At 37.9% G+C, this 22,817-nt stretch overlaps 2 protein-coding genes across 6 annotated transcripts in view; one reads left to right on the top strand and one right to left on the bottom strand.

The window, feature by feature from the left end:
- Nucleotides 1-22,817, top strand: part of LOC147874531 (uncharacterized) — a 59,499-nt gene that overhangs the window by 9,269 nt on the left and 27,413 nt on the right. The gene's annotated exons all lie outside the window — the stretch shown is intronic.
- The window catches only part of LOC147874529 (uncharacterized), an 85,426-nt gene continuing 66,658 nt past the window's right edge, over nt 4,050-22,817 (bottom strand). For all 4 annotated transcript variants that reach the window (XM_087344716.1, XM_087344715.1, XM_087344718.1 and 1 more), the window contains one exon: nt 4,050-4,255. In XM_087344716.1, coding sequence (XP_087200842.1) covers nt 4,056-4,255 — 200 coding nt within the window. In that variant the 3' untranslated portion in view covers nt 4,050-4,055. The remainder of the gene's footprint in view (nt 4,256-22,817) is intronic.

Here is a 22,817-nt window from a genome sequence, read left to right as displayed (position 1 = left end):
CGGGATTGTGGCTGAGCAATTTGCTACCGGCTTACTTGATGTCCAAAAGGGAAGAGCCTAGAAAAGTCTGCACACACGAAGAAGACCATCGGCTCTCCAAAACCAGGGGTACCTACAGCACATCCTTGCTTTTGATTGGATCCCCTAATTTTGATACCCACACCTAAATTTTGTAACAAGGAGTCTCATAGGCCATCTGTGTCAACCCCGTTATTACAGGTTATTATTATTATTACTTTGCCCTACCTTAAGATTTAACAAAAGAGCACTTTTACGTAGTACGCAGTGCCATCCGACGTGTTTCATCTTAAGATTTAACAGTAGGGCTTAGCTATTAAGCAAAACGCTACACAAAGGAGGTAGCACTTCTAGACAATTGAACAAAAGAGGCCTTCATTAAGGTAGCTTCTTTTCTCCTCACAAACACGTGCTACAGGAGCATGTTTCCAATAACATGTCGCCAATAAATCAATTAACTTATGAATAACATACAATGAAATAACTTTATATCTATTTGACAATATTTCGTTAAACTTGGATTAATATTTGTAGTTTTGATGCGTCATGTTTGTGTTGAAATTCAGTATATATTATTTATTATTTCAGTCTATACACAAACTTAATTTTAATTTTAAATGTTGTTGTTAAAATTAAAATTAAAATTTAAAATTTAGCGCTTTTCATCGTTATTTCGATGTTACATTTCATCGCTTATTATTATTATTATTATTATTTTTATTTTTATTTTTATTTTTTTGCAATAGCATCGAAACATGTCGTAAAATAATAAGCGCTGAAATGTAACATCGAAATAACGATGAAAAGCGCTAAATTTTAAATTTTAATTTAAATTTTAACAACAACATTTAAAATTAAAATTAAGTTTGTGTATAGACTGAAATAATAAATAATATATATTGGATTAATATACTAAGATGAATAAGATGATTTAAATAAATAAATCTCATCGACCGTGGGTTCGGACGACTACAACCGAATAGCATAATTTAATTATCCAGGAGAATCGGTTCCGGAATTTGATCAGATGATTTCCTTGAAACTTTTTCTTATTCTTTTTTTTTTTTTTTCAAGATTGTGGCTTCAGATTCCAGAAGCCATTAACTTGGAGAGCAAATATTGAGTTGGTATAGGGGCTACCGGTATGCAAAATTTTCCTTTCTCAGTGTTGCTGTTAAAGGGGGACTTAATACAAAACAGCTGATTACGTGAATATAATTTCAACAGCTAAAGTGACGCCAGTATCTGATTTCCGAATCTTGTTTCTCTGATACCGTCAAGCGAGAGCACATATGTTAAAGTGTAATTATTTTATTAAGGTTGCCGAATTTGGGCTACTGAAGAAACTTGATCAAGTCCAGTCTCAGCAGCTTCCTTTTCAAGTTGTGTGCTTCGTTTTGTTAGCTGTGTGCTAGAGACGTCAAGTGTGAAGTTACGTGGTTATTATTCCTGAATGTCGCTTGTTATCGAGTGCATCTCTGCTCAGAAGTCATGACTCAAATGTGTCACAAAAATCATACGTGTAGCAACGTCACTGAATCTGATGTAATTGGCTGTTATTGTTTCCTGTCATGTTTGTGCCAATTACTCCTTCCGCTACTAATATTTGGGCCCAACTGTGTAGGAATCTGAAGACCGAGATAGAGTCCCATCTCCGAAACGTCGTTTTACGTTTTATATTTACTAGACGATGGATAATATCCAATAAAAATTTTATTCAGTTGGCTTTTATTTTATGTGAAATGTCATGAATATGAATTATGAACACAATCACACATTTTTGAAAAAATTTCTTGGCATAGAAACTCAATATTATAATGGAACGAAAACTTTAGCGTGTAAAAAGCGCACACTACTGGCCATTGTGTGAACGAATAAATCCTTAAGATAAATAAATCGTTACTTTATAATTCTTGCTATATTGTCTATGTACAGAGTGAGGCTACGTTTTATATCATAAGCATGTAAATAATTTAAATACATACTGATCCATAAAAAACTATAATGAGTTAGGCAAACTTGATGTTTACAAGTAGAACGTGCTGAAAGATTCCGGATTGGAAATTTCTTGGTCAGCATGGTACTTATCTGCCGTGCTAGAATATTAATCTGTGATTTGTTGTTATTTCAGATGACGTGCGTATGATTCTAGGTGTTAAGTTCCTTCGTTTATACATTAAAGTAAAGGAGAGTGTTTCTATGTTACCTGCTTGCAAAATGAACTACATAAAACAAGGAATGCGCATATTATCCTTATTAACCCTTTGAAGCCGAAGATCGTCTGAATATTATTTATGAATCCAGACCGTACCGCGAAGAAAACACTTCACTTAACCATTACGAAAATCAGCTGGTTAACCCTTTGAAGCCGAAGCTCGTCTTTATAATATTTACGAATCCAGACCGTACCGCGAAGAAAACACTTCACTTAACCATTATAAGTCGAATCAGGCGGTACCACATAAGATTTAACAAAAGAACATCCCGGTCAAAGCCTTAAAGATGCCAAGAATTCATCTTAAGTAGAAAGGATTCATGCTGATAGATTTCCCAACCGCCTGTTACCTATAAGTTATTTTAACATCAGCTGCTATTACATGTGTGTTTATTCGTCTGCTTTCCTTGTCATATAATAAATAAAGTGTAAAATTCTTCCATTTTTATTAAGTGCAATACGTATCTTTAAAACTTCAAAGGCCCCTACTAAAAAATAGAAACTTTACATTGGTACTCGGCTCAGAAACGGAGTTACGTTACTGTTTCTATTCATAATAATGTACAATGACGACGATGGTAGAAATGCTTACCATTGTGCAGAGGAAAGTTACATTAGAGTTAATGTTTATGTACATGCACGGTCTGGACGATCCAAGAATTTTGCAACATTTATCAATTTTAAAAAAAATATATGGATCAAAATAGAGTCGTTTCCGGATCAATACGCAACTAATTTGAATTTTTTTATTTGTTTATTTCCATACAAATATATCCTACAATCTTTGAAAGGCGATACTGAATCACTCATTAAATGGAAGCGGTTTTAAAGGAAACGAATATCACGAGATATTTGCTTTAACATTTCATTTTCTGGTTTATTTCGTAAGAAGTTTGTTTTAAAATACCTTCTCAGAGGAGTGTAACATAATAACCAGTGCGCTAATACACGGTCCTTAAAGTAGATTAATCATAGATGCAAATTATATCTGCAATTATTTTTTGATATTTTTAACAAAACCTGTCTCCTTTGAGGTTATTTTTTTTCGATACAAGTCTTTGTATTGATTGCTGTGCATTTAGTTCATTTTTTAAATGTATTTACATATATTTATTATAATTTGAGTGTCACGTGTTCTTTTGTATCATCAGTGACTCTAATAAAATAATTTAATTTTTATTATTATTATTATTATTAACCAGGACGAAAATGTAAGCTATAAAGACGAAGGAAAATGAAATGAATATAAAGATGGTATTGGAAGCAGAAAACCGATTAAAATGTTAATGTGAAGGAAATGGTGATGATGATCTTGATTCATTTGGGTTCAATTGTATTTCATCAGTTAGCAGGACCGAGTACCAGACAAAAGACCGTGGCAAATACAGAACAAACTAGCTTGTTATATTCTCTACTCATCAGTGTGCTATTATATTCAGGCAGAATAATATATTATCACTTTTATATCAGACGTCACTGTGTAGTGTCTGAAATCCTCCACTCCGGTCAGAGAGACGCTTTGAACCTACATCTTTCAACCATAATATTTTGAAAGGAATATGGCGTTATTTCACAAACAAAATTGTAAGTGAAGGTAAATGTTCATTGTCGTTTATATTCAGTCTTTGAAGCTTTCTGTTCCGAGATTCTTCAGTTAGTAGCAACTTCCTTTTGAAATATCAAATTCCATACGAGGGTGACCATAAGCAACCTAACCTAAGTTCAACTAGTTACTTTTTGGGGGGTTTTGCAAAAGATATAAAGCCTCTAAGGTCCATTTATTTTGACAGAATACCTTGTTTCAGTTTTAAAAATGTTTAATTTAATCAGAAACATAGCTGAAAAATAACTTTAAAGATGTATGACCGAACCCGGCAAAATGTTCCTGTGATCGTATCTGAGCACATGACCGGCCGCCGCGGTCAATTACAGTTCGTTTGTCTTCTCTGGATTTAAAATCCGTTTGGGCGCAACCTCGAAGAACAGTCACCTTCATACTCGCCCGCCGTGAGAACCTGAAATCTGAATCAAGCAAAGTTAAGAGAATGCTATCAGAGGACCAATAATTCACAGAACGGAAAAGAAGTGCTCCAGGTTCTCGAAAGTTAAAGGAGACCTTGCAGGTGTTGAAACTGCCGTTTCATAAACACACACACGAGAAAAGATGTTGTTGACTGACACATCCATATTTGTGATAATCCATTCAAGTTCTTATAAGTTGTGACGCCGTGTGGACTCGTTGGTGGTTAACCCAGAAAACCACGATTAATAGTTAAAAATCACAACACCAATTCTCGGATGGCTCAACTAATAATATTGTGGATAGAGGCCGGATGACAGGGGTTCGATTAAAGTGAGAACGATGGATTTCTCTGATCGGAAATCCAGTGGCGATTATTTCTCCGTTGTGGAAAGTGATCGTTGTGTGTGGACGATCACTCAGCTAGTGCCGATGGTTTTAAATTTCCTCCCGTGTTAACAAAAGCGCGCAACTGGATTCTATCCCGATCAAGTTACATCCAGGTCTCATCTTCAAATTTTACTTCTCTAAGATCCTTTTTAACATTATCTGGCCAAGACTCCTAAGTGGTCACTTCCCTTCAGACGTTTCGACCAACAATTTGTATGAACTTCTTGTGTTCTATATATCTCGTGTACTTCATTTTCCATTACTTTCCAACACTAATACAGTAAAACCCCTCTAGTTGGACACCCCTCTATATTTATTTTATTTAGTGTTCTGTCTGACGACAGGTCCATATGAAGAGGATCCTTCCATCCTTTTCTCGGACTGGGACCTGTTCAGATACGTTCTTGGCAGATGATCCAGAAGTGGTTTGCCATTGCCTTCTTCTGTGTGTGAATGGAGTAATTGTTGGGATGCCACGGAGGAAAACTCCGTGTTGCCTAGACCACGGCCTTGTCCAACACAAGTTATAAATTCGGGCACCGCCGGAAATCGAACCCGAGACCCCAGGATTACAAGGCCAGCGTTCTAACCCCTAGACCACCTCATCTTATTATTATTTAGTGTTCTGTCTGACGACAGGTCCATATGAACAGGATCCTTCCATCCTTTTCTCGGACTGGGACCTGTTCATATACGTTCTTGGCAGATGATCCAGAAGTGGTTTGCCATTGCCTTCTTCTGTGTGTGAATGGAGTAATTGTTGGGATGCCACGGAGGAAAACTCCACGTTGCCTAGACCACGGCCTTGCCCAACACAAGTTATAAATTCGGGCACCGCCGGAAATCGAACCCGAGACCCCAGGATTACAAGGCCAGCGTTCTAACCCCTAGACCACCTCATCTTATTATTATTTAGTGTTCTGTCTGAGGACAGGTCCATATGAACAGGATCCTTCCATCCTTTTCTCGGACTGGGACCTGTTCATATACGTTCTTGGCAGATGATCCAGAAGTGGTTTGCCATTGCCTTCTTCTGTGTGTGAATGGAGTAATTGTTGGGATGCCACGGAGGAAAACTCCGTGTTGCCTAGACCACGGCCTTGCCCAACACAAGTTATAAATTCGGGCACCGCCGGGAATCGAACCCGAGACCCCAGGATTACAAGGCCAGCCAGCGTTCTAACCGCTAGACCACCTCATCTTATTATTATTTAGTGTTCCGTCTGACGACAGGTCCATATGAACAGGATCCTTCCATCCTTTTCTCTTCTCGGACTGGGACCTGTTCATATACGTTCTTGGCAGATGATCCAGAAGTGGTTTGCCATTGCCTTCTTCTGTGTGTGAATGGAGTAATTGTTGGGATGCCACGGAGAAACCGGGGAAGCCCCCGGAGGAAAACTCCGTGTTGCCTAGACCATGGCCTTGCCCAACACAAGTTATAAATTTGGGCATTGCCGGGAATCGAACCCGAGACCCCAGGATTACAAGGCCACATAATTTTACATGTCCACAATACCCTATATCCTGGACACCCCTATATCCTGGAACTTGGTCACCCCATCTGTTGTAAGCTGGAAAGGTTCATGCATGCACTTAGCTTCAATGCTTTTATGGGAAATGTTTACAGTTAGTATTTTGTTGTTTTGAATTTCTGACTGATGAATGCCTTCTACCTGAGGATTGGCTTATGTTTGAAGGTGTGAGACTTTGATCCCTTCACTGGACTACAGTACGTATTGCTAGTACAGTACAATCGCACTATAACGCGGGTCGCGGGGGACAGGGGTAAACCCGCGCTATAGAGAAACCGCGTTATTAAGGGAGTGCATCAGAAAAATCGGTTCAAGTACTGGACGTACTGTATTGATAGACTATCGCCATTTAAGAGTATACATACTTATTTTACTAAGTTACGATTGATTTTTACGAAAAAAAGTAATAAATAATTAATTTGGCTTGCATTTTAATATAATTTTGAGTTCTGTGTGAAGGATAATTGATGCAAATTTTTCCTTTTTGCTGTACTATGGGGGGACATGAGGTACCCGCGTTATATCCGGAACCGCGTTATAGAGGGGTTGTACTGTACTGTGCTTGCAACTGAGTTAGTGTTAACAGAAATTACAGTAGTTAGATTATCGGTTAGATTGTCGGTAAACGTAAAAGTATCAGTGCCCTTCTCTTAGAGCGTATTTAATTTAGTGAAAACTAAAATTTGTAAAAATCTAATTTACCCTTTTGATTTTTCTCAGCAATAATTTCCTTTTTTGGGAAGGGCTCCATAATACTCAACAATTTCCACATTGTCATTACACCACGATTTGAAAGGATGATTCTTCCTTTTGTGTGAACCTAACCTAACCTAACCGACTTCAAAAAACCCACCACTGGACAGTATCTGGGTATTTCAAACAATCAACGCAATCACACCAAGTTTATTTGAGATTACATTTTAGTATTATCCTTCCACCTTCGCCTAAATCTCCAAAGTGGTGCAAAGGCTGTTAAATCAACAAAGAACGCATATCCTGTCAAGGTTAGCTTCTTGTGACCAAATAAATTATCCAACCGCGTGTGCTGAATCATATCTGAAATACATGCGTAGCAGAACAAGGCAAGTCAGAAAAAGTTGACTTACCACATTTTAAACTAAATGTGATTCTTGTGCAAAAACACGTAGCGAAAATTTCTGTTTCTACAATAGCATATTAGTACAAGCCAGTAAGCTGACAACCAATTATTCGTCACGACTAACAGAAAACTTTTATTATTATGGACATCAGACGTCATTAAATTTGATGAAACAAAGTACATTACGGTCATCTGAGTTTGACACTTTTCTTGCCAAAAAAGACTTATATGACACCAAGTGTTATGGAAGACATCAGTAGCAGAGTTGAGGTTTGTCGTTCATAAAAACAAGCACGTTATTTCATGCAGTATCTAGATGAAATTCGAAGATTAGCTTGCGCAAAGGACTTGTTTTTGGTCGTATGAGATGGACTCGTCCGATTCACGCGCTAGAGGGGTGTCAGCTTCAGTTGGTTTGTAGTTCTGACAACAATAAGCACACTCAGATCGTGAATAAAAACAGTAACTTCCAGATGATTAGATACAGAATATCTGGCTCTGCGAAGGAATAAAATGAAATAATAGAAAATAATGACTCTGTTGTACTTATTAAATATTTTTTTGTATTTATTTCTATTTAAAACACCATTTTACGATTTATCCTGTTTAGAAGCTGAGCGACAAGTTCTGGCGCTTGCGCAAAGGACTTGTTTTTGGTCGTATGAGATGGACTCGTCCGATTCACGCGCAAGACGGGTGTCAGCTTCAGTTGGTTTTGTAGTTCTAGCTGTGTTCAGATCGGTGAGTCACCGCAGCTGAGGCCGTGCGACCCTCCCCCCCTTTCCCCTCCACTAATAAACTCGCCTGTCTCGGCTTTCATATCGCGCGACCCATTCTGACAACAATAAGCACACTCTGATCTTGCATAAAAACAGTAACAACTTCGCGATGTTTAGATACAGAATATCTGGCTCTACAAAAGAATAAAATGAAATAATGACTCTGACGTACCTATTAAATATTTTTTTTTATTTATTTCTATTTAAAACACAACTTTATTTCCGAAAATCAGACTATACGGATATAGAATTGCGTGTAGGGAAATTAAGTGGGTTCTTTCTGAAACAGTCAGTAAAGTTTCTATTTTCTCTCGTTCAAAGACGCTTTAAACAACGGTGGGCCATGATCACGCCACAGAAAACGAATCAGACCGAAACTCAGGTACAGTGGACTAATCCAATACGTTCCAGCCAGACATCTCAAATTTAGGCTTCTACAAGAACTTTAAAACATTTGTAATTAACCGTAATATGTGTATAATCTAGATTAAATTGACACGAACATTGAAAAAGACAAATGTGAATTACCCTTCCCTTAATTACCAACTGAGTACGCATTTTATGTGCATCCCTGCAATTCATACATTCTTGATTTTACAGAAAAATAAATTAACTAATTTTTATTTTTATTCACGAAAAATCAGCTCTCTACACGCTCAATGTTTAGTGCGCTATCTAAATGAAATAATTATGTGTCAGTTGTAACAAAAGGCAATAGTCAGAACTGCGGGTTAAACTTAAAATCAAACGAATGTAACTCACATTGAACGTACGAAGAAAGTTTTTATAATTCTCAAAACTAAAAAGAAATCTTAAAAGAGGTACATATTACAGTGACCCAATTTCTCTGCAATGAACATTTCGTATTAACAACTTTCAATAATTGCGTTTGGCTTATTGTTTATTTAACGACATCATCATTAACTTACACGATGACTGAGGAATGCGTTAGAAAACATATGAAAGAAAGCGTCAGGATTTAAATTAAAGTACTGTTCCGGTATTTCTCTGGAGCGCCTGAGAAAACCTAAGACAAACATTAGTCCGAATAACCGGTCTCTGGACCAAGATTTGAACTTTAAGTCTTTCGAATAAAAAAAAAAATATTTAAGGTTTAAGTTACTCCGTTAGTTTATGAAATACAACAGAAAGGCGTATGGGAGGAGCGGAGGTAATACTCCACATGTTCCTGTTCTTGAAATTAGATGAATGTGGTCACCTTTCAGCTCGAGGCTTCGTCTTTATGTCCTATGGACGGTGCCAGAGAGACATCAGACGTGGCACGTGCCACTCTTAGAAATCGGCTCCGACCGTCTAACCCACTCAGTAGTACTAAACTATCACAGCTCCGAGCACATAAGATGCGTTATAAAATCTTGTGGCTGTTTTTAATACTTGTAAGAGCATCTTCTCTGCGTAAAAATTATCTAAAACAAACCTAGCACGACATACGTAAGAGAAAGTGCTTCATTAAACATTCATCTGTATCCACCACGTCACAACTGGCCTCAAGAATACAAAATGAAGAGAAGTTTCACTATAGGCGTTCCCACTCCATCAATTCGAAACCAAAAACTTTTAATGATACTAATATGAGTTCCAAATTTGGACTAATGGATCTTTTTAATTACTTATTCGCCGACTTGTAACATTTTAGTAGAACTGAGTGGCAGGTGGGGAGGGAGGGGTATTTATTACTTTATAGAGGGATTGTGGGCGTAAGGGTAAAGTCTGAAATCAAAGTGCTCTCTGCAAAACGTAAGTGCCAGAAAGGAACTCATTACATGTGACAACCCTTAAAAGCCTTGAGAGTCTGACGTCGACAGACTGGGGGATTCCCTGCACAGTGGCTTTCAAGTTTATATTAGCGGGCCAGTTTCCTGACTGGAGAGAGAGATTACGACAGCTGTATCAGACAAAACATCGTCCAAGGTACGGGAGGGAGTATCCTACCAAACGCACAAACTCTTGATGTAACAAAAACGTATAGATTTATAGACTCATCGAGTATCGGAGTTATTTTCTGGAAGCAAATATAAACAGTTAACTTTACTGACGACTCAAATATAAAAGATGACATTAAATAAAGTTTGTGGCTGACCATAATTTACTTTTAAATATCAGTGATTTAAGGGGCCGTAATTTTCATTTTCGGAATTATCATTACGTCGTTAGTATCATCTTTAATTTTTCAGTTTTACATTGGCTTTAACCAGGCCTACAATAATTCTGCATTTAAACAAGATTAGTGAAAATGTAAGACTATAAATTGACATTAGTCATGGTATTAGTATTAAGTTGATTCAGAAAATGAAGACTAAAAATCATAAAAAACAATAAAATTCAGTAATTAGTGATAAGTTTAAACTACATAACACCCGTTGATGGTTAAATTATAGCCGAAACTAGTCGTGTAAGTTCCTATGTAATCGAGTACTCGATAGGAAACGTTAAATGATGTTTTAATCTTTTAACAATATTATATTTTGTGATTGACGGCAAATTTTTAATATATTTTTAATAATTATGAATCACAATATGACGCATTTACAATATCTTATTAAGTTGATGCTTGTATCGAGTATAAAATGTGAGGCATTTTATCCAAATTTACGCATTAAGACGTGTGGGATTACGTTACAATTAGCTTACTTTTCACCTATTTCATTGTACACAAGTTTTAATTCTTTGTGCCAGGTTCACATATGCATTAATGCTTTTACGTCTAGGCCTTCTGGGTGTGTCTGCCTAATCGAAAGCCAAGGCAGTAAGGTGTAGATATAAATTGTTTTGTTTTTTACTTATTTATATACCTGGTCTGACAAATTTGTGTTCTGTAATTACTGTTCTATTCAAGTAAGCATCATAATTGTTTTCCATAACATCACTATTACTATTTAAATATAATACATGCAACTAAATAATAATCAAATTAACAAGAAATTACATGAATATAATGAAAGTTGGTACACAAAGGCAAGGAAAGAAGTACTTCACTCTCAATAAACATAAAATGTGGAAAAGAAAATTTGGTGTTTTAAATACGTCAGATGTAATTCAATGAAAATATAGAAAACTGCAGACTTTGGATTTTCACAACACCATTTTACACACTAGTGTAACCCACATTGGTTCATTATTATTATCGTTATTGGCAAATTACCGGTCAAGAATGATGGAAAATATAATGCAGTTAAACCAATAGTTGTAAATATTAACTCAGCAGGCTAAAAATTATTTAAAAGCAAATTGTCAGCAACCACCAGTAATAATAATAATAATAATAATAATAATATTGAAATACAAGGACCTTCTCATAGAAATACAGAGAATGTGGAAGGTTCAAGCAAAAATAATCCCAATTGTTATAGGAGCGACAGGAACTGTCTCCAGGTCGCTCAGGAAATATTTGGCCAACATCCCGGGCGAACACGACGTCAGGGAACTTCAGAAAACTGATATTTTGGGAACTTCATATATCATTTGAAAGACGCTATCGTAAAATAAAATTATATAATACATGTAATACATATTAAAAACAAAATGTATCCCGGAAATAGCTGCTGCCTTATGTACCTTAGGGACAAGGTCTGTCTCGGGTACATGGAAGTACATACCCCATAGTGTGGTGGAGAGATGGGATAATAATGGTTATGTATGTGATGTGTGCAATGTAGTCAGGTACTTCATGCGTTCTACAATAAAAACTACGTACTTTTCTCCCATACAAACAATAATTTGAGGCCATACTTTTATTCTAATTCTAATTCTAATTCTAACGTTACTTCAATATTATCGCCTTATATTTAGGAGAGGATTTCTTTAAGTAAGACGAAAAGGAAAAACGTTCGACCCTAAAGCAAAGATTCCAGTACCTGGTGGATCATTTTGGAAGGAAAGTCAAGATTAGGCATTCTCTGTGAAGAAAAAAAAATTGCCGTTCTTAAACTGTAACCAAACTTACAAAAACTGGGTTGTAGAAGGACCATTTTATCCACTATCATACCCATCCCCTTGCAAGATTCGAGTTCAGATTTGGAGGGGTGGGGGTCTGAAGAGGAACATGCACTGATTAACTAGATTTCGTTTAATTTAATCCCGGATTAAGAGCAAACGAGTGGCGTACCGCCTCACCCCTCCTCAACCCAACCCCGAGGCACTGAACTCATGGACTATTACCCGTTTAAAACTAATTCAAGTCATATAATCAGGGATTTAATAGTGCTAATTTGTAACGAACAGACGAAGACTGGATTTTCAGATGCATACATGATATGAGAATCGTGAAATAAATTTTGAAAGTAGAAAGTTTAAAGCCTTAGGATCTTGTTCATGTTTGTTGTTTGGTATGTGATTTAGAAAATAAATTCGCTTTTCACTCTAACAAACAAATTAAATAAAATATTGTGATACACTGGTTATTGCTACCCTGTAAAAGGTTAAGCGATAATTCAGACACGAAAACAGACCAAAAGAATTCATCAAAAATAAATCAGTCCTTGCTCGTCTCAAATGGGCATTGAGAATATTCCAACACCAAATATTGTTAAGTAATCCAGGAGTAAGAACAGCATTCAGCCGTCGTGGATTGAGTCAACATTTTGTGAACGAACTGTAGATATACTACGCAGGTTCCCTCCTTCTTTATATTTGCATTCTTTAAGAAATTCGAATTACCAAATCTGTTAAAGCCACGTTTACAGCAGAAGAATCCGTTTGATTTGCATTTTTGTCGTGGGTGTGGCAAACAGTGTTCCCTTTGAGTCGGCATAATTCGCTGGGTCATGTACCAGTTTATGGGAGCACATGAGCCCAGTGGCTTCAGCGTATTAAGTACGAAGGTATGCAAATCACTTGTGTCGTGTAGAGAAATGTAGTGAGGGATAACGAAGCGGTGGATGGAAGGGGGAAAACTTGGAAGACATGACGTAAAACGGAGGATGCCATTAAAGGTGTTCTTACAGAAGCAGGTCTGATTATGTGAATTAGACTCAGCTGACTCAGGAACACGATAATGAAACTTCCACGATATGAGAACAATTTCCTAACTAAACGATTATCAGCTCTCCTTACCACCTGCTTTAACATTCAGTGACTCTCCATTTTGACAGAATATATTTATGCCTTTCGTAAGATACTCAGAACAAGTAACTACAATTTTCCCACAGTTTTAGAGAACTGATTTTTAACAGGGAATTATGTGTGTTCTTTAAGGTGGAAACTGAATTTGTACTTAGGATTTTTGGGATTAAATATAAGTTACTTATCATGTTATTATTTATATTTTATTTAATGATGCTGTCAGTAGCTCAGATCATATAGTGTCGAAAGATTTCATGATTAATGAATAATAAATATGAAAGGACATGGAAGAAAAAGCCATAATTTAAGATTTTAGTCTGGTACTGTCTAAAAGGATTTTTGAAAAACTTCAATGATCCGATCTCTGTATTTAAATCTGAACACAGCGAGTCCCGAGCATGACGTAGGAATGACAACCATTCAGTTGCTACTTTCGATATTGAGATATTTCGCCAAGAAAGATATAAAAGAGGGGTAGAGTAACCTATACGGACTTTGTACAAGATGGAACCGAGGCCACCCCCCCGAAAAAAACAGGGGTTAAGTGACAAGTTCCCCTGTCTGTACAACCAGAGTACCTTCACAGATGCTTAGGACAGATTTAGAGAAAAAGCAGATACCGAAGGGTTCAAAACATTACGATAAAAATTCACTGCCTCGAATCCCGGCCGTCTAATCCGTAGTTAGTTACACACAATACCGACTGAGGATGAGCCGGGATAGCTCAGTCAGTATAGTGACTAGCTACGGGCTGGACGACCGGGGTTCGATCCCCGACGGGGGCAGAGGATTTTCCCTCTAGCCTCTGGGGCCCACCCAGCCTCCTCTACAATGGGTACCGGGGTCCTTTCCCGGGGGTAAAGCCGGCCGGGGCGTGATGCTGACCACTCACCCCCATCTAGTGCCGAGGTCAAGAATGAGTATGAGCTATACGTCCTCTCCCCCCAAGCGCCTACATGGCGTATAGTGGGACAAACTTTACTTTACTTACCGACTGAGGTTTTCCGGCTTATGAGAAACTGTAATAGTATCAAAATATTACAGGTTAATCCATTTCCTTTCTCGGATGTAATATACATCACTACTGTTCCACCACATAAATTATTACATTATAAATCATTATTTGGCATATAACAAAAATAGAATCAAAGTAAAGAAGGAAACCTACATTACCTACGGACTACAGAGGAAGTTTGGGATCCGATCAAGAATAAGCAATATTTACGTAGTTTCAAAACTAACAAAAACCTAGAGATGTCCGTAGTAACCAATGGCCCCTTTCAGTGGTTTAAGGAGAATTGCCAATAAATCGGAATATGTAGTGAAAGATAGAGTTGTCTCTGCATAAGCATCACAACTCGGACCCGTACAGATGGTCTGTAGGTAAATTTCCATCCATTTAAACGAGATTAAGTTACAAGTCAAATAGCGATGCGATTACAATAATGTTAAAAGCTGTTGCACTTTTATAATTAAGAAATTCTCTGTGCGACCCCTAGCAATTAGACCCCATCACCATGTAAGTCACTTACAAACACATTACTGATTTCCCCCCCCCCTCCCCAAGGGTTTCTCCATCCACCCTGCACAGGTAGCGTACGAAATAAATTCCCTCAGGACTAGTAAAGTTGCTGGAGACATGTGTTACTTAAATCCCCAGCACAGAACAATTTATTGTAAATAAATTCCAAAATATAAATTTAAATTCTCTCGATGGACAATTAAGTAACTGAATGAATTTACAGACAAATTGTTGGGTTACATTTGATGAAAGGAATTCTTTAACTCGAAAAATCAAAATCAAAACGTAATCGTTACTGGCTTAATGTAGATTCGATTATTAAGAGTTGGCATTTCTTCCAAATCATATGCAATTATTACACCATCACGACCACTCAGAAATGATGGAATCACGAAGTGTTCTTTTTCAGTACAGCATTTCAGTCAGTGTAATAACTAAACTGAACGACCCAAAATCATTCCCGGAAAGGCAGCTTATTTATCTTCCAAGAACACACACATCGGCTCCAAGACCCTACTTTACAAATGTAATGTTTGCTGAGACACTTCTCGTTTATTCTAGAATAAATTACTAAGAGTACGTCTTAAATCTTAATGCAGTTTTCTCTAATTAGGTAGTGGCGTATCTTTTACTAAAAATGAAAAGCCTATAAACTGACATAACTATGTAGGATTTGAGTTTCTCACGGCGGTGAGTAAGAAGACGGATCTATTATGGGTCGTAAGGCCGCGGAGTCTGTTAGTTAACCAAACTTTTAAAGATCCTTGCTGCCTCCATCATCTTCCATGTCTGCCATAATTATTTTCTCTTAGATTAAAGTAGTGACAACTTTTCCATCTGATGTAGACCGACTCGGTTCTTGTAGAATTAGGAAGTTATATTTCCTCTGTACCGGATTTAACGAGTATACTGTCATGGCTGACAATTACGCACTTTCAATAAATTTATCGCCATAGCTCAAACTGCGAATCTTGTCTGTGTAAACAAGTAGCACTACTAAGTAAAATTGTTATGAAAAGGAATGAGTATAATTGAGTCACCAATTTTGAAACTGGGAAATAAAATTCGTGCTGTAATGTTCCAGTATCATACAACGCAAAACAAAAGCATTGTTTGAGACAGTGGTATCTAACGTGTGTAGCCATCCAATGTTTGAGGGATAATCTGAGTTGTATGTAAACTAGAACAGACTTTTCTGAACAAGAAAACAGGGATGGGAGGTGGGGTTATTGATTTTCCACATAAACAAACATGCCCAAAATTCCTTCCCCGGATCTCAGTGACGATAGACGAAGAAGAGAATGTTCACGTATTCCCTCCGATGAGAACGCCCTAGTATTGAGTCGCCTAATTGCAACGATTCTCCTATAGCAGATAGATCAGTATCGCATAAACCACAAACCGCAGACAGAAGCCTCAGTAACCGTCATTACCCTGCAGAGCAGTAGTTCGTGGATCTCCATCGACGCAATTACAACTTAAAAATGAAAGTTCAGCAAAACCAAACGCGTAGCGTCTCCCAGATATAACCATACAATACCGGTTATAAAAAGGAATAAAAACTTTACTTTTCGTTACACAGAATATTTACGTAAAAACATTGGATATTTTTGGTAGAAGTGTTTTAATATACTTGATTTTAAAATATATAATTCACAAATAAATAACTTAATACACAACTTCATACCACGAGTCAGATATATCAAACTCAGTGTCTACTAAAAGTCACTTAAAAAGACGTTTCGTGGGCATCAAACTGGTAGGCAAATTATAACCGCCTGCTTTTATTACTTTTAAGCTTAAGCGTAAGATAGCTTTTAAAATAATTTTTTTTTGGATGCTTTTCATCGTCTAATAAAATAATAAAATTGAACGAGTTAGGGATTAGCTCCATCGATTGGGCCCAATAGAGTAGGTTACCTGCAGACGGAGATAGACTCCCATCTCCGAAACGTCGTTTAGTTTTATTATACGATGGAAAACATCCAAAAAACTTTTTATTCAAATAACGCACTATCGTCACAATCTTTTAGATCTGAGTTAAGATAGTATTTGTTTACACACAATTGTAAATCTTATTGAGACAAATTTCATAGTTTATTTAACTCATATACAAAACAGCGGTACAAAAGTATTTGACATAAATTTTAAACTTAGAACTGGAACATTTAGGGCCGTACATCGTGCATAATTCGAAAACAGAGTCGGTTCACATAAGTTATTGAAGTGGGCCGCGCGAATGACGTGCCTGTTTTACGTTCAACAAAGTTAATTTCGCTCTCACTTCAAACGTTCTCACTGCGGCCATACTGATACTATTCGGTATAAAAGTGAGTTGTTATCTGCTGGCATGATGTTCATACCGAGCTTCACAAATCCCACTACATTTCAATCATAAATATAGATGTTTCTGGTTCAAAACTAGGGACAGACGAAATACGTACACACGAAACTCACTAATACGTTTCCTAAAACACATATCGTATCATCATCCAGATGATAGAGGCAGAAAGGACCTCTGAAACGTTGATAAACGTCTACCAGACTACATGACGCTACAACCCAGAAGACAGAAATCTTCATCGCCCTGATGATGGAGGCAGTATGACCTCTGAAACGTTGGTTAACATCGACCAGACTACACAGCGCAACAACCCAGAAGACAGAAATCTTCATCGCCCTGATGATGGAGGCAGTATGACCTCTGAAACGTTGATAAACGTCTACCAGACTACATGACGCTACAACCCAGAAGACAGAAATCTTCATCGCCCTGATGATGGAGGCAGTATGACCTCTGAAACGTTGATAAACGTCTACCAGACTACATGACGCTACAACCCAGAAGACAGAAATCTTTATCGCCCTGATGATGGAGGCAGTATGACCTCTGAAACGTTGGTTAACATCGACCAGACTACACAGCGCAACAACCCAGAAGACAGAAATCTTCATCGCCCTGATGATGGAGGCAGTATGACCTCTGAAACGTTGATAAACTTCTACCAGACTACATGACGCTACAACCCAGAAGACAGAAATCTTCATCGCCCTGATGATGGAGGCAGTATGACCTCTGAAACGTTGATAAACGTCTACCAGACTACATGACGCTACAACCCAGAAGACAGAAATCTTCATCGCCCTGATGATGGAGGCAGTATGACCTCTGAAACGTTGATAAACGTCTACCAGACTACATGACGCTACAACCCAGAAGACAGAAATCTTCATCGCCCTGATGATGGAGGCAGTATGACCTCTGAAACGTTGATAAACGTCTACCAGATTACATGACGCTACAACCCAGAAGACAGAAATCTTCATCGCCCTGATGATGGAGGCAGTATGACCTCTGAAACGTTGGTTAACATCGACCAGACTACACAGCGCAACAACCCAGAAGACAGAAATCTTCATCGCCCTGATGATGGAGGCAGTATGACCTCTGAAACGTTGATAAACGTCTACCAGACTACATTACGCTACAACCCAGAAGACAGAAATCTTCATCGCCCTGATGATGGAGGCAGTATGACCTCTGAAACGTTGATAAACGTCTACCAGACTACATGACGCTACAACCCAGAAGACAGAAATCTTCATCGCCCTGATGATGGAGGCAGTATGACCTCTGAAACGTTGATAAACGTCTACCAGACTACATGACGCTACAACCCAGAAGACAGAAATCTTCATCGCCCTGATGATGGAGGCAGTATGACCTCTGAAACGTTGGTTAACATCGACCAGACTGCACAGCGCAACAACCCAGAAGACAGAAATCTTCATCGCCCTGATGATGGAGGCAGTATGACCTCTGAAACGTTGATAAACGTCTACCAGACTACATGACGCTACAACCCAGAAGACAGAAATCTTCATCGCCCTGATGATGGAGGCAGTATGACCTCTGAAACGTTGATAAACGTCTACCAGACTACATGACGCTACAACCCAGAAGACAGAAATCTTCATCGCCCTGATGACGGAGGCAGTATGACCTCTGAAACGTTGGTTAACATTGACCAGACTACACAGCGCAACAACCCAGAAGACAGAAATCTTCATCGCCCTGATGATGGAGGCAGTATGACCTCTGAAACGTTGGTTAACATCGACCAGACTACACAGCGCAACAACCCAGAAGACAGAAATCTTCATCGCCCTGATGACGGAGGCAGTATGACCTCTGAAACGTTGGTTAACATCGACCAGACTACACAGCGCAACAACCCAGAAGACAGAAATCTTCATCGCCCTGATGATGGAGGCAGTATGACCTCTAAAACGTTGGTTAAAATCGACCAGACTACACAGCGCAACAACCCAGAAGACAGAAATCTTCATCGCCCTGATGACGGAGGCAGTATGACCTCTGAAACGTTGGTTAACATCGACCAGACTACACAGCGGAACAACCCAGAAGACAGAAATCTTCATCGCCCTGATGATGGAGGCAGTATGACCTCTGAAACGTTGGTTAACATCGACCAGACTACATGACGCTACAACCCAGAAGACAGAAATCTTCATCGCCCTGATGATGGAGGCAGTATGACCTCTGAAACGTTGGTTAACATCGACCAGACTACATGACGCTACAACCCAGAAGACAGAAATCTTCATCGCCCTGATGATGGAGGCAGTATGACCTCTGAAACGTTGGTTAACATCGACCAGACTACATGACGCTACAACCCAGAAGACAGAAATCTTCATCGCCCTGATGATGGAGGCAGTATGACCTCTGAAACGTTGGTTAACATCGACCAGACTACATGACGCTACAACCCAGAAGACAGAAATCTTCGAAATCCTACATATAGTATCGGTCCCTCGGAGTCGTAAGTACAGGACAATTCAAGCACTGTGATACCATTCCAAAAGACTACGAGTAAAACAGAAGAGCTGAAGGCTACAGAAACCAACAAAATATTATTAACTTCCCGACGTATCGATTATTTACTGAATAAAACTACGTATGGCAAATAATAATAGTAAATGAACATAATCAAACTTAAAAGAGGACCACGTGAAAATTTAAAAGCTTTCCTTAAAATGGAACACCCAAAATATAGGACACGTATTCGGGCTTCAAGCGAGCAGTATAATTTTAAAGCGACGAAAGCCACTAAGTACACTTTCCACATATTTTACATTTATTACTTAAATATAAAGGATCATACTAAAACCATTAATAATCTTTAATTAATCCCAATCTTTTTCCACAATCAGACGATATGAAGCAATTTAAACAAACTTATTAAAATTTTGTCATAAATATACTCTAAGCTTCGTAATTAGACCTAACACAATTTTCCCTTTCCACTAACTTCTGTTCGTCTCCAATTTCAGTTCTCTAAAAAAAAGGGGAAAAACGAGGAAAATTGTTTTAAACAGCATCGTAACGAAATGTGGGCTGTTTTAAGGGCCCACACCACGTAGATTCATTAAAACCTGCATAAAGTATTGTTCTACGTAACTAACACCTTGACGTGCGCATAAACAAATAACAATTTCTTCAAAACACGCGCTACAGTGGATGTTTCTGTTTTATGCAAATTCTGTAATAGGAGAATCGCCACAGAACACAGCAGATCCTGTGTATGACATAGCACGGATCTACGCAACTGGTAACAACTGAGTTACGAACTGCGTGATGCAAAACCTTCCTTCAGATGTCGAGAGTTACTCTGACGGTCGATAAATGTCGGTCTTCACAGAACCAGAAGGTTCATAACCGCTTTTACAAAATATCGATATATGACTCAGTCCTAAATAAGTTCAGTCTTTCCTAGGTCTTACACTTAACCTTACGACCACTGCAATGTACTAATCGCTGGATTGAATTAACGTGCGTGTGTAAAAGACATCTGACATCCGCGGAGTTTAATAAACATTTCTCCGTTAAACGAATTCGGCAAAAGCGTACCCTTTTTCACAAATGACGTCCCTTATAGTATAACATGTTATCTCAACCACAAAAATATTTACGATGTGTAAAGGAACTCTCATTATCCATTACCAATACAGCTCATTGTCAGATACTCCTTATGTCTCCCAGTGGACCTTTATTCTTCTTAATGGGGGCCCAAATGCATCATCTGACGTAATATTAGACAAAAAGAAAACATTCTGGCTTAGTGTTCTACAAAACACACACACAAATCCGCCCACATAGTTGAAATTACATTCATTTGCCCTAATACTTCGACTGAAAAATACGATAATTTTTAATAATGAAACCATTGAATACATTTTCCTTTAAAAGTTGACTCTGCGTACATTTCATATCATAGTAACTTCGTATTTATTATAGGTTACCTTGGACTTGTAGAGACTCCCACTAAATTCGTTTGCTGTTGCTGGAATAATTAACTAATCACTTTGTAGGAATTCCTGTTACATTGAGACAAACAAGACATAATAGACGTACTACGAAGAAACTTGTGAACTCTTCATTCCTTCAAAATGAATGTCTATTTGCCGATCACAGTGGCCGCGTGGTCTGGGACATGTCTTGAGTAGGCCAAGGTCCTTCAAGGACTGCACAGCCACGCAGAGAGAGAGAGTCATTCTATTTGGTAGGGACAACAATATTCATCAATTAAAAGGACATGATTTGTACATAATTTCCGCTAAGGTAGGTACGGAACACGCTGACCTATTATACAGTCTCAAATTCTGCACCATCTTGTAATTTTTAATATGTTAAGGTTCGTGATGTCAATGATTTATCTCGATACAAAATTTCTCATGCCTAATTGCAATGGTTCATAAATTATCATCAGCATATCAAAATTTCCACAAGAATTTCCACAGAAGCCATATTATTGATTTACGTTCATGTTCCCAAACATTATTTTATCAAAGGCTCAACATTTATAGCCCCTCCCCCCAATTCGTCTTCATGGCGTGTACGTAATTTATCACAACGCCAATTATAACTTTTCCCCTGTTTCTCGATTCAAGCAGGTATCGACAGATTGCACCATTACTAAATTATCTTATACGCTGTCTGCATTCCTGCTTCAAAGACGTAACCCCTTTGTCAGCTGTGTATAACACCAGACTGCTTACGAGACAGATAGATGGACTATTTCCTCCTGCCCCAACTACTCGCAGCTAGCAACCCTCTATAAGAATGATGTAACATGTTAAGATTGCACTGGTTAACCCCATGGTCAATAAAAGTTACAGAATAGTCCATTTAAAACGCAACTCAAACAATAACAGTATTTATAAGCTTTGGTAGCATAAATATAACAAGACAAGCGAGATCTTTGTTAGTTTTAATTTATTACGTAAAACTTACGTCCATCAGCTTCTCTAAGACATACAAAGACTTCCTATGACCTGATGTTTTGTTACAATTCTGTGTATTGTTGTCTTATTCGGTACTTCATTGTTAGAATAAGCATCGCTGAATGCTTCACGAACAGCAACGGATTTCGTTTTGCGAAGTTACGTATCGAAATAAACACGTGTTCTGCTCTTCACTAGACTACATTCGCCTGGCAACTCGGGTGACCTTGGCACGAGGGATAGGTTTGGAAGGTATATCAAACGCGAGAGGACAAATATATCTTTAAAATAAATTTAAAATTCTTTAAAATAAATTTAAAATTAGAGTAAAATTATTCCATTTCCTATGTCAGTAGCCAGGATCACGATATGAAAAATAAAATTGATTTTGCAGATATAAGGCACCCAGGCGCAGCCTCCAAAATTAAATGGAAGAAGCCTGGAGATTAAACAAATAAAATCTAAACGGGTAGAAACAAAATCAGTATACGCAGAGCAGCAGATACAACAGTTTTAATTTTAATTTTGATTGATAGACCTGACGATGATGGAATTGAACATCGAAACATGTCGTCATTTTAAAATGTAACAATATCAAAAATGTTGAAATGTTATAGTTTTATGTAATTTTAACAATCTATAAGCTTGTGTAAGGACGGAAAATAAAATTATTATATTGAGGAACACAAGCATGATGCAATTAAGATATAAGCTGATTTTACTAATTAACGAAACCTAAAAAGATACACTAAAGATGCAGAAGTCATGTCTTCAGTACAGACAAACTGTAAGTCACTTGCCGAATAAGTTGTGACGCCTTTTCCGAAAATTTTGCCAGCCACAAGAGAA

This window comes from Zootermopsis nevadensis, unplaced genomic scaffold (genome assembly GCF_977971745.1).
Source record: "Zootermopsis nevadensis isolate Lab colony 2312 unplaced genomic scaffold, Znev_1.0 Znev_ptg000008l, whole genome shotgun sequence".
Lineage (NCBI taxonomy): Eukaryota > Metazoa > Arthropoda > Insecta > Blattodea > Termopsidae > Zootermopsis > Zootermopsis nevadensis.
The sequence above is the reverse complement of the archived record's forward strand: the minus strand, read 5'-3'. Positions and strand labels throughout refer to the sequence as shown.